The sequence below is a fragment of the Phaethon lepturus genome, unplaced genomic scaffold (assembly GCF_000687285.1).
Source record: "Phaethon lepturus isolate BGI_N335 unplaced genomic scaffold, ASM68728v1 scaffold20753, whole genome shotgun sequence".
Lineage (NCBI taxonomy): Eukaryota > Metazoa > Chordata > Aves > Phaethontiformes > Phaethontidae > Phaethon > Phaethon lepturus.
In genome coordinates, this window is record NW_010528838.1 from 1 (window position 1) to 13,413 (window position 13,413).

Genomic DNA, 13,413 nt, shown 5'->3' on the forward strand with positions numbered 1-13,413 from the left:
CCTCAGCCCATCGATCCAGCCTGTCCAGATGGTGGTGAGGATATTTGTCCCTAGTTTCAGAATGGGTAATAGCAGCCATGTCTTTATTTCAGGTCTGGACAGACATACATGTTGTCCTTGGGTCAACTTCCCAATTTAGCTCCCTTTTCCTGTTTACTACTGCTGTGCATGCTGCAGAGCTAGAACTTCACCCAAGAGCAGAGTGTTATTTTTTGCTCTAGCTACCCTGTAAAGTTAGACTGTGGTTATTTTAACACCAGCTTTCCTTTTCTGCTCTGCTCAAGAAGCTGGGATAGCTAAGCTGCCCTTTGCTAACGTTCTCAGAATATGAATTTTGGACTGCTTACTAAAGCATTGACTTTTTCAGTCAGTTCAAAAGAACTCAAGCTTGTATGCACAGAAGGCATCTTTCAAGTCTTATTAATTCAGATATTCGGCCTGTATCTTAAGAAACTGGCTTAGATTTTTAATCTAGGAAGGTATTCTTCTAGGAGCCATGGTTACAGCAGCTTGAAAGTAAAGCTAATATGTATGGCTACATATTACACGAGACATGAAAACTTTTCACTGCAGAAAATCCAGTATTTGAATCTGGATTTCATCTTAAAAGTCAGTTGAAGAGGGTTTTTTTTTTCTTTAATGTTTTCTAGGACTAATCAAAGATTCTGATGATATATCCAATCTCCTGAACCCTACATTTTTCATTTTTGCTGAAAAAGATGACTTCATTCTCCTTCATCAAGTATGCTAATAACCTCTGTCATCTTTCTTTTCTGCATGTATAATTTTCCATCCTGAATTTCGAGTCAAAACTCAGCCTCGTAATAGTGCTTGAAGGTCAAAAAATAAGCAGAAAAATGGAGCTAGAAACAGAAGGGCTAATGTAAGCTAAGCAAAGAATGAAAACTATATATATATATTTTTTTGCTTAAGTGTCTCTTTTGTAAAGGTATGATTCATAACCCAGGTAACAAAGTTCTATGAAAATCCCATTGCTGTTTTGGAGTACTCAGGGAGCTAACCTTTCTTGTATGACACTGTTTTCTATTGGTCCTAGGAACCCATAAACCATGTAGGATATGCCAAATTGCATCCACTGTTGTCTGTTAGAAGCTTTTTGTTCAGTTGTAGCTTATTTAGCATTGTCATATACTTCATGTATAGGAAATACTTTTGTTATATCCATATCTTTGCAGATTGTTGGACCTGCCTTTATATTCTAACAAATTTTCAACAACCATACTGAAAAGGTGGTTTTCCATTATATAATTTTACTTTTTGTTTTGCCCATATGGAGCATGCTTATTAGTGTCTAGCCTGAATGATAAATTAGGGAGTTGAATTACAAATAAGATGAAGAGTGGCAGCATGGAATATGGCTAGATGAATATAGCTACTGCTATGCTTTGTATTACAGGTCACCCTGCTGGAACAGAAGCTAAAGAAAAATTGTAAAGTAGGTTTTGAAGTTAAAATTTATCCTGGACAAACTCATGGGTTTGTACATCACAGAAGAGAAGATATCAATCTTCAAGATAAGCCTTATATTGAGGAAAGAAGAAAGGATATGATCAACTGGCTGAATAAATACATTTAATAGAAGAGCAAGCAACTTAATTTGTAGTGCAATTATGTAATACACTGTGGAGATTTTCAGTAACACATTTTAGAATGTTGGGGGGAGAGTTTGTTGAAATAGAAATTAAAGAAATAATCAAACAGAATATTTTAGATGTTTTTGTCAGTAGATTCTAATTGATACTTTCATATTATGTTCTTTTGAAGAAATCTCAGACTTCACCTATCAGTGTCATGTTTTAATGTGCTGTCAAATATTCTCCAGTTCCTTAAGATTTATCTTAATGCTTGAAATAAGTTAGACTAATGGTAAATTAATCTATTTGTGTATTATGGTGACCGTTCATCCAATTTCTACATAAATCACAAGTCCAAAGTTTAGGGACACAAATACATTGTTTGATGAAGCTCATTTTGAGAGACTAGGCTTTTTTGACTTGTACCCTGGTGGCAGATATCTATTTAACAGGTGACGTAAGTGGGCATAACTTGTTTCAAAATTTGTGACTAAGGTTATTCAGATGGGATACTACTTTCTGAGATTGCCTTTGGTTCTGTGGAACTCTACAGATGATTTCCCTGTCGGTTTAGGAATTCAAAAGTACAAAGCTGTCGGCAGACAAGGCATTTTAATGTGTGGCCTACAACCATCGTTGCTGCTTAAAGAAGAAATGTTACGTGTTTTTGCATAATGTATCTCGTTAGGTAATTTTTCCATCACTCATACAACAAAAATCTCCATGTTGCATCAGCTCGAGATTGTGTCTACCTCAGCAGCCAGCCTCCCTCAGTGGTCAGCAATGGGTGCGTAGGCGTTTTCTGCTCTCGCTCTGCGTCCCAGCAGCCAGCCGCTCGGGGGATTCCTGCGCGGGGTCTTGCCGCTGGAGCAGCGCGTCGAAGGGCCGCCGATGGACCTTGCCTCTGCGGATTTGCCAGTCCCTTTCTCAGTCTGCTGGAAATGCATCTTATGACAGTGACTTCCACAGTTTAATTATGCCTTGTGGGGAGAAAGGCGTGGGTTCATTAGTTTGAAACCAGCTGCCTTGTATCTTCACTGGGTGCTGGTACAGCTAAAGGTGTAAGAAAAAAAGAAAAAGAGTGTATGTCCTGTTTCACCTTCTCAGTGCTACTGATAAAGTCTGCTCTGTGATTTGATGGGGAGAAAATGTAATTTAGGAAAGTCTCTAATTTTACTAATGACAGTATCTCAAATTAAACATACTGTCAGAGAAATATACATTGCGGTGTGTCTCATGTAGTATTTCTGCAACATGTAGAATATGTCATACTGACATACTTACATACTTACAATATTTATACTGTCAACAGTATAAATTAACTCTGCCTCTCTTTCTGAACGGGTTTTTAATATCTTTTCCTTTTTCCCATCCATGTTTTCCTCCTTTACATGCTGCTAATGGACCCCGCCTTTCCCGTGGGGACAACTTCAGAGAATTCTGGCCTGTGACTGCTGATTAACTGTTGCTTTTCATACGATACCACCTATATGTCATACATTAATCCAGCTGTTATCTGGGTGATATGGCTCTCACAGCACATTTTTCCAGGAAAAGAATGTAGAGGTCTGGAAGTTTATTGCACCTTAATTACCCCAGCGTAAAACCCAGATAACTCCACATTAATGGCGTTCCATTAGCGTTAGAGGGTTAGCTAACGCACCAGAGGACAATCAGGTCATATATTTAGGGAAGAGCAGTCATTCATAAATACGGCATGTGTGCTGTAACATGAACCGTGCTGTGACTAAGCAAAAAGAAAAAAAGAGGGTGAGGTGCAGTATTTGCTTGAAGTGAAAGGGTAGCTACGAGTTACTACAAGTCCAGCCAAATCTTCACGATAAAACTGTAAGTCACTGAGTAAGAACTGGAAACGCGAGATCCAGGAGAGGTGTGTGTTTGCAGTACAAAGTGCAACCAACTGCACATACGGCAATCATGAACTAAGTTTTGACCTCGAAGTAAAAAAGCCAAATGCATTGTTCAGCAAGGAACAGGGAATCAACACGAAAACAAATTAAACCCCATTTAGTTCCTAAAGTGTAACGTTACTATTAAGGTAATGGGGAATAGTCTGATGTATAAGGAAGAATTTCCAGAGCCGCAGTACTGTGACTAAGGGAGTGGGAATGTGGTTAAGCAACTGCAGTGCAGAGGAGATCCTGTAAAGCATTGCTGTAATTTCTCTTTTCTAGGAATGATTTGAAGTGCCAATTTTTCTTGCATTTATTTTACTACTGTTCTTTGAAGTTGCTATGGAGTATCTAAGCTCTCTGTGTGGTATAACTTGTTGCTTGTAGTATACAAGTGCGAAAAGTAAAAAAAAAAAAAAAAACCCAAACCAAAAAGGTCGAGTTTTGAACCTTATGATTTCACTCTTGAATTCTTTGGTGGGCTTTTTTCATTTGTTTGACTTCTGTTTGGGAATTGTAAATAAATAGCATTGACAAAGTTACTTAGAATACGAGAAAACAGCTTGTACATGAGGACTAAACTGTAAGGCTGGTTGCTTTCCCAAGGCAAAAGCATGGTAGACTAAAACATGCATTTAGTGCTACTTTTTAGATGCACCTCTGAGGAAACAGTGAATTTTGATTGCTAATATCCTTAGATAAAGCTCTTTAAAGAATAATCCTAATAGTCCAATAAAAAGACAATCAGGAGAATGGGAGGGATACAAGGATCAGGAAGTCACTTTAATTCAAAAGGAAAAAAATGTGTAAAACATCCTGTGAGAGGATAAAAATGTATCAGCATTTGAAACATTTATTTTAATGATAATGTACAGCAATCTACAAAACTGTTACCTCTTTACACATTATTTGTTCTCATTCTGAAAGAGAAAATATTTTTCCTATGCTATATAAGCTCTGTCTGGTAGAGAGCTTTGAAATGAGGCCCCTGGTGATGACTTTAGATATATCTTTTACCAATGGATGAATAGTCTAAGGAAATAATAATGCCAACGTAAGGTTTAAAAGTGATACTATCCCAACCTTTAAAAACAAAGGAACGCCCTTTTTGAAAAAAAAAAACAACACAAAAAAAAAACGTCTAAATTAATTGCTCGGTTAAGTCACCATGGTTCCTAAGCTGAAAAGATTCTTAATACCGTTTGGTGTAAGTCCAGAAGAAGGTTTGGTACCCAGCTATAGCAGTACTCCTCACAGTCGCCCACCCCGCCCACCCCGGCAATAAGATTAACGGCTTTAAAAAGAGTGAACTTTTAACTTTGTGACTCTGCAATACGCAAAGATAAAGGCAGTAACTTACGTAACTCTTATTTGAAGAAACCCGATCTTGCACTCACCCCTTTCATTCTATGAGTTAGCACTTTCTTTTGGGATCACGTTCGGCGGTAGCCATCCACGCTGAGCTCTCGCGACTTACCTCTGCTCTCTCACACACTTGCTGTGCTACAGGTATGTGTGGGGTTTGTTTGGTTTTCTTAAACTTCCGTGGATTTTCCTCCTGAGAAATGTAAAACGAGTGCATGCTGAGGTCTGACTCGGCATGTTTGGGGACTTTCAGTTTATCTACATGCTTTTTTAAAGAGTGCCTGCTCATTTAAATGCCATCAGGGGGCTACTTTCTTCCCTAGCTGTTTGAGATGATGGTTCAGAAACCTTTTTGTTTCCCTCCTGCAGTGAGGAAGACCTCTCAGGAGGAGGACTCAAGAGAGTCTGTTGAAAGTGAGAGCACCGCACAGCAGTACGTTTAGATTTTTTGTGGTTGTAGGTTCAAGTTTCTGAAAACTGAAGTTATTGTTTGGTCTTCAGATGCTCACGTGCTTGCAGGTGGGGATGGTGGACCACCAAGGCTGTGAGTTTACGGATCCTCCTAAAAGAATAGCTTTGTTGGAAATAAGGAGGGGGATTATTTCTCAGGACTGTTTCAGTAGCATCTCAGAAATGGAAAAACTTACTATTTACATGTAATGCATACTACGGCAAATGTAGAAACACCAAAATGTTTTGATTATGCTACAGAGCTTACAGGTCTATGTGGCTTATAAACCGTACAAGCCAACACAACCCTTCACAGGCTTGTGTCTGGAGCTCTTTTCCTCAGCTGCTTTCCCTGCACCTTTAAGTATGGAATATTTAATATTTTGCTTTACATTTCATCAGATAATGTGAAATGTTTGCAATTAAAGCCTTTGAGGATATAGTAACTGGTTCAGGGCATTGCTTTTGTGTTTCTGGATTTCTGAAATATGTATTTCTTTAATATTTAATTGCTGGTTTTGTTACATTTTCTGATTTTAGTCTAATCAAAAGGAAATAGTTTGTGGATGGAAAATTGGTTATCAGCTCTTTCCTGTTACAGATTTAAACTGTATTTTGCCTTATATGCATCTCTGTCAATTCATTTTTTCCTGGTAGACGTACTTGAAATTAGAAGTCCTGTATGTCAGACAACAACATGTTGAAAAACACACCCATGGGTGGGTGTGGCTTATTTTTTTAAAAAAGTAGAGGATTAGTATAGATGTGTGCCCAGAGTTAATACAGCTTTCAAACAAGATACAGCTAGTCTTGAATTGATCTGTGAAAATGAAATCTCACAGGATCTGCAGCCCTAGCCCTGTTAATACTGCTTGGAATATTCTGAATTTTAAAGTCCACAAATCCAGAACATCTTGGCTCCTGGACATCTGTGCAAATTTGCTGGCTGTAGGGTTGTTTGCTTGTTTGTTTTCTTAAAGCTGTTCCTTTAGTGCCACAGCTATGGAAGTCACACTAGTTCAGGGACTGTTCAGTAACTTACTTTTTCCCATTTCTCTCTGTGAGTATATTTGGCATAGTCAAGTTTGAACATCCTTGTTTCTGTACTAGCAAAGTTTTCTCAGACAGTACACATAATTTCTCTGTGGAGAATTTAGGTAAAGCTTTATCTAAATTCTCTCCATGTTCTTTAATAATTTGAAGATGCTCTGTTCATATTCAAATAAATTATTCGGGTCATTTTGCAGCAATATGAAGTCAATTCACCCAATGGTTAACCTAAGGTCAGTGGCATAAAATCATTAACTTGAGACCGAGGAGCTACATAAGTCTGTGTTAGATTCAACTAGCATTTTTTGACCTTTGTGAATTACTTGTTTATTTTCATTTAAGCAATAGTTTATAAAAATTTGACCATACCCTACTGTTACCTTCTTCATAAAACATTTGGTTCAGCTTAAGGAATTTTTCCTTATGTTCAGTTTTATCTTTCCTCTCTTGGACTTTGAATGCATTCTTTAATATTAAATAAATATGATTTTATACTCTGGATTTCACTAATATATTTTTCTTGGCACCTTCCTTAAGTATCCTCCTTCAAAAGTCTGCAACATCTGATGCTAAAGCCGGTTTAGAAAAAGGATTTCTTGACACTGAAAGGGTCAGCTATGGAATATTTTAAGTCTCTGGAGGAAAATACCACATTTAATCTAAGTGTAATTGTATCTTTCTACACAGTAACTGTGTTGGGTTTTTTTTCCTTCAGAATGGTGTCTTGTATTAAGCCTTTACAGCCTATACTAAAGAAAGTTATGCATTCCTAACGAGGACATATACATGATGAAGAGTAAAAGAACTGGCTTCATCACTTTTTAAATAATTTGTGATGGTTGCCTGGCTGGTTGGTCTTAACTTTGTTTTTCCTGTATTACTGTAGGGCACAGAAGTCCTAGTTGAGTACTGAGTCCGTGCTGAAGAGTTCGTAACGTAAGTATCTCTAACAAGATTGTTATTTATAAAAAACAACTCAGTGGGCTTACTGACTAGTGTTGCGTTTTAGATCTAACAGTAATCAGTGTGATCGCAATACCTCTGTAATGATTCAAGAATTTGATAATCTATGATACCGCTGTATTTTGATCTTTTTCAGTACGGTAAGCTGGGATATTCATAACCGAATATTTTTTGTTCTGTAGTATCACACATGGCTAATGAATCAAGGCCCTGCCCATGTGATATTGGAGACAGGTTTGACTATGGAGGCCGTGGGCAGGAAGTGCGAGTTGAGCACATCAAGGCGTATGTTTGCGAACCCCCTGCCAGCACAGACAAAGCTGTGATTGTGATTCATGATATATTTGGATGGCAACTCCCAAACACCAGATACATGGCTGATATGCTAACAACTAATGGATACATGTAAGAAATATTACTGTTTTCAAAGTGTCTTTTTAATAAGAAAGTTTGTTGAATCAGCTCTTGCCTTTTTTTTTCATATAAGCCATACAAACATGTAATTTCATAGGTTTCACTCAGATGTTTCTATAAGGAGTTTCCTGTTTGTTAAAACAGCGTAAGAAGTGTAACATAGTTGAGTAGTCCTACTGTGAGTAGTCCTACTGTAAGTAGTCTGACCGAGATAGTAGGCAAGCACAGAAGAAGAGAGGGGAAACAGAGAAAAATCTTATTGTGCACCTTTCATCCTCCACGAGCCCGAAGCAGCCTGCTTCCTCCCTCCCAATGCAGCATCCGTGCAGCTGCGCTGTTACGGTACAAATTCCAGAGGAGCTGAAAGTCATTCCATGAAGGTAGTGTATCAACTTGTGCCAAAGAAAGAAACAAGTTCTCAAATAGGTGAAAACCATCTTGGGTATCTGCTTTCCTGCATTACTGGGCTAGCATTCCTTCTCGTCCAAATGTACGTACCATGTAAACTATAGGTTTGGTTTTTTTTTTAATTCAGTAGGAAACTGCTAAGGATTTTTAATTGCAGTGAACAATTTGTCAAATTAGCTAATAGATTTTAACAGGGAAAATTGTATCTGGAAGTTGTGCTAAGTCTCCTTACTACACATAGAAAGATAATGAGGGTTGCTTGTATAGTGCTTTGATGTAGATTAAATTCTATGTGTATTCAATAAAATGAACTTGTTTTATAGTACACACGGTCTTCCCTTTAATCCTTTCTCAGTATTATTTCACAGGCATAAAATGTTTTCATTTTTCTTGCAGAGCCATCTGCCCGGATTTTTTTGTGGGACAGGAAGCTTGGAAACCTACTAATGACTGGGCGTCTTTTGATAATTGGCTGAAAACTCGAGATGCCGGCAAAATAGACAAGTACAACTGTTGCTCCTTGTCCAGCAAGTGGACACCCTTCTTTAGTAGGAGTTTTTGCCTCAATAAAGATGTAGGACTAGACCCTAAATTATTAATGGTTCAAATACAGCTGGATGTCCACAAACAGAAACTTCATGCAGTTTGTGGGTCAAGCTCATGGTTATGTGAGGAGTGCTTTTTGGAGAAAAGTAGAACTTTGAACAACAATAAAAGTGACCCCTGTTTACCTGTACAGAGAGTAGAAGTGAGACTAATGACTCAAAAGAAAAGAACCGGCAAAAGCTAGGAGATACAGCTTGCTTCTTCCACTTCAGTTTGATTCAGTTCCTGCAGACAGGTGCAACTTCCATGGGTTTCAGCTAAGGTGCAGACTTAGTCACCAAACACTATTTAATTCGGGAAAATTAGTCCTGCTCCCTACAAGATCCCAGCTAGTTCAAAGCACACCACTTTGCCATTCTTCTAGCTATGCTTTTTCCCATTTTCATCTGACGTAGCTTGACTGCACAATGTTACTGCTGATTTTGAAGTAACAATTTCAAATTTGCTTACACAATTTTGTAAAATATTTGTATCCCCCATGAGAGACAGTTTAACTGTAGTCACATCTGTGATAATGGGATGCTCTTGACTGGCTGTGTGTCTCAAACTTATTTATGTTAGCTTATAAGATAACTATTGCCGCTTGTGAAATTAATTGGATTGCTGTTCATAAAAACACCTTCGGTTTTAGTAACAGTGATCTAGGAAAAGTGAATTTACACATTTTCTCCTTTGTCTTCTCCCCTGGAGTTTCTCCTATATTTTAGAAATGAATAATAGTAATCTAGTGCTGTGGGTTGACATCTTGACAGCAGCCAAGCACCCGTACATCTGCTTGCTCACTCCCCCCAAGAGGGACAGGGGAGAGAGTAGCAGGTACAAAAGAAAGAAAACACAGGGGCTGAGATAAAGACAGTTTAATAAGTGAAGGAAAGAGAAAAAACAGGAGTGGTGCAAAGGCAGCCACTCACCACCTCCCACAAGCAGACCGATGCCCAGCCCGTCTCTGAGCAGCAGAGGCCTGGGAGGCCATGGGAACAGAGCTAGAGCCTTAATGCACTTTCATTTACATGTCTCAGAGAAGTGGATGTCGTCCTGAAGTATCTAAGGGAACAGTGTGGTGCAAAGAAGATTGGTGTCATTGGGTTTTGCTGGGGTGGAGCAGCAGTTCAACACTTGATGCTGAAAAACCCTCATTTAGAGACGGGGGTGTCCCTCTACGGTAAGTCGACTCAAATGCCTCCTTATGTTGTGAGCAGACCTGACCAGAGCAGGAGTTATTCTGTCAGGGTATTCCTGTAACAAAATTCAGTGCAACATCTTATGGTAGACGGAGGTGATTTTATCACGCAAAGTCTTTAAGGAATTTGATTTTGCGCACTCACGTTCTTGCACTGAGATAATCACAGCCAGCAAGATCTGTGTTTCACGTGCCATGGCCAGGGTTGCTTCTGTGCACCAGAGTGTACAAGGGAGACCAGATGCCAAGGTATCGCTATGGCTCAGGTTCCTCTTGGCTGACAATGACAAAATGGTTTCTGGACAGACCTTGTATACCTTTTAGGAGCCAGCAGTTACTGTGAGGTGGGTCTTTGCCTCAGTATGCTGCTCACCTCAGCTTGCGTAGGGCAGGTTGCTGCCCGCTGTCTGGTTTTCTTTGTTGGGAAAACCTATTTGCAACACTTGTCCACACTCTATTCCCCTGTTGGAATAGCAGGAAGAGACGTGGCAGTAGTGATACACGGCAGCCTTTTTGCTGTCCTTCTGTTAGAGTGCAGGGTCTCTTGCTGATGAGTCGTCTGGGCTGGGGTCTGCACAGGCTGCAGACCTTCAGGTCATGACATGAACAACTTACTCCTCCATGTTACTGCTGGCACTGGTCCCTTGCTACTAATGTGAACCATTTTTAAGCTCTCTGTTCTAACCCTTGCACTCTTACTCTTCCATTCTTGATGTGTTTATGCACTGTTTAATATGTTTGTTATAAACCTCTGTACTTCTGTATCACCCAGAGCAAGCTATATCCATTCGAAGTGAAGGAAGTTGAAGGTATTTTGCTGCGCTGATCTGCTGATCAGTTGAGTCAATTCATCAATGTTACTTGCTAGTTTTTTACTTTTCTCTTGTAATCTTTTCACTAATGAGAAGAGTGGCCAGGGTGTTAGCTAGTTAGTTTTACTGTTACTTAAATTCAAATACATATTGGCTAGTCAAAATAACAATATCAATGTGTTAGAAATTTGTGTCAGTATAAATAGATGTACACTGAAATCCTAGCCATGTATCTGGAAGGAGGAATATTTACAGTTGTTATCTTAAAAATGGCCATAACAGGCTAGAGGCGAACAGTTCTGAAGTGTCCATCTCCTGCAGGACCCTGACCCAGTGGTCAGAAGCAGATGTCCAAAGAAATCCGTGAGAATGGTGCAAATGTATAACGATTCTTCCCTTTTGGACAGAGCTGGTCTTTCTACCTTTAATGACATCCCAAATCACAGGAAGTTCTTATAACAAAAGGGACTGTTAATCAAAGTCTAATTCCATTTCAAGCTGATCAGCAATAACTTATCATAATGTCTTTTATTTTGACTGTATAGCTTTAGTAGTGATTCAACCACTTTAAGTAGCATAACTCATTTTATATGCCTCTCCTTCTTCCCCAGGAGTGATCAGGTTCTTTGAGGACAGATCCAGTTTGCTTCACCCCACCTTTTTCATTTTTGCTGAAAAGGATGAGCACATCCCATTGGAGCAGGTGAGTTTTCTGTCAGAGATATTTGTCTTTTTATGCTTTTCATGCTTGTTTTGTAATTTGGTATTTAATTAAGAGAAAGTAGAAAATTCATTTGCACTTTTCTTCCTCTCTCGCTAACTCTTACAGGAAGTAGTTCTACACAAATTTATCTATCTTGTTTATCCCCAACCCAAAATGTTTTACAGTGACACTAAAAAATGTTTTCTCTTTCTCTTGCAAAACATGGATGTTTTATATAAGGAAGTTCCTTATAAAAGCTACAAAATGTTTTATATAAGGAAGTTCGTAGGAACAAAGGGGCAAGAATCCATAATGGCAGTCAAACGAAGACTTCTGTCAAGTTTAAGTTAGGGCACCCTCTTTAAACATATTGGTGGTGCATAAAACCAGCAGAAAGTCCCCACCTGTACCCGTGGGATCACTAGTAGCAGGAGAATGAAAAAATCCTGTCACTATCCTTTTCCTTTCCCCACTGTCCTACACAGCTTCTCCTTTCTGGTGCTCTTGTCTTCTGCCCAGCCTTCCTGGGCAGCCCGGGTGGAGAATGACTGGAGAGAGATGATTATCTACCAAGGGGATCAAAGAGCAAGGCACGCTTTCATTAGGTGTTGTTGGCTTTAATTTCCTGCCAAAAATGCCAGTAGCTTTGAACTGCTGATTTTACATCTGTGCCTCTCAATTTCAAATTAATTCAAAGTCTTGCCCCATTTTTTTGTGTGTGAGGTCTGTCAGCAGTAACTTGTACGGTGATCACTACATGCTAACCTTCTCATGACACCGAGCAATAAGTGTTTTACCTTTACAGGTATTACTACAGTGACCCATATACTTTTTTTGCAGTTCTATACAGTCACATGCTGTTATTTTACTGGAGAAAAAAGCCTAGTTAAATAGCGAAAGTGTAGCAACAGAAAGGCATTTGGGTATTAAACTAGTAGAAAAGAAAACGATGGCAAGGGCACACTGTGTCTGTCTCCCAGAAAAGTAAAAAAGCAGGACAATTTGAGGACTGTAAATTCATAACTTGTTGACTCCGTACTCAGCCAACATGGAACATTCTGTGTTACAGGTCACCCTGCTGGAGCAGAAGCTTAAACAAAACTGTAAAGTTGATTATGAAGTTAAAATTTACCCTGGACAGACGCATGGGTTTGTACATCGCAAAAGAGAAGATATCAATCCTCAAGATAAAGCTTATATTGACGAAGGCAGAAAGGATATGATTCACTGGCTGAATAAATATCTTTAGCATAAATAAATGCCCCTGAAATAAATAAATTGTCATAGGAAATCGGAAAATAATAAAGACTATATTGATTACAATGTTCTTAAAACTATCAAAATATTTTGTAAAACTTTTGCAATAATACTACTTATTTGCACTTGTTTTCTAAGTAGATGCTTAGAAATAGCTTTTCAAATGTTGAAAGCCATAAATGTAAAAAAGATTTTAAAATTTGATCTTGTGTATCTTAAAATTATTAGAAACTCATGTGGGATTTTTTCTAGAACGTGAAAGTTTTGCTTTTTTATATTAATGTCAATATGATAAAAAATCATTGAAAATCTGCCCACGCTGGAGAAATGCTCTCATAAAAGTCATGTTTAGAGTTGAGCTCTGAGATTTTCAACTCTGAAATTTTCAGCTTTGAGGTAAACATCATTCTGGTTTGGAAGTCTGGGATGTTTTCTTGGAAACAAAATATCCCATTCTGAATTCATAAAAACAGAGCCTGAGATAAGGATAGAAAGAGAGCAGAGGAGCAGGACAATGAGAAGAAATTTAATAACGTCTCTTTGACTAAGCACCGGTGTCTTCCGCTCCTTTCTCCCTCACAATATCTTCATCAGAAGCCCCAGCACCAGCTGAGTTTCTGATGCTGGCCCTGTTTTTTTTTTTAGGAAAGTGCATCGCATCATTTCACCATCAGCTCAATGCAAATCCTGTCATCTC

General features: G+C 38.7%; 1 protein-coding gene across 1 annotated transcript; it reads left to right on the forward strand.

Moving 5' to 3' along the window:
• Positions 1-4,967: 4,967 nt before the first annotated feature.
• On the forward strand, positions 4,968-12,814 carry CMBL (carboxymethylenebutenolidase homolog (Pseudomonas)). Its single transcript, XM_010283778.1, has 6 exons — positions 4,968-5,017; positions 7,519-7,741; positions 8,555-8,662; positions 9,784-9,926; positions 11,368-11,459; positions 12,529-12,814. The coding sequence occupies exons 2-6, from the start codon at positions 7,527-7,529 to the stop codon at positions 12,706-12,708; spliced, it is 738 nt and encodes a 245-aa protein (XP_010282080.1). The 5' UTR covers positions 4,968-5,017; positions 7,519-7,526; the 3' UTR covers positions 12,709-12,814.
• Positions 12,815-13,413: the final 599 nt, after the last annotated feature.

What these genes read in the sequence shown, in the direction of transcription:
- CMBL (XM_010283778.1), top strand. Translation starts at nt 7,527, where the DNA reads ATGGCTAATGAATCAAGGCCCTGCCCATGTGATATTGGAGACAGGTTT. An exon ending in CTAACAACTAATGGATACAT is followed by an intron (nt 7,742 to 8,554) that starts GTAAGAAATATT and finishes TTTTTCTTGCAG; the next exon opens with AGCCATCTGCCCGGATTTTT. An exon ending in GATGCCGGCAAAATAGACAA is followed by an intron (nt 8,663 to 9,783) that starts GTACAACTGTTG and finishes TACATGTCTCAG; the next exon opens with AGAAGTGGATGTCGTCCTGA.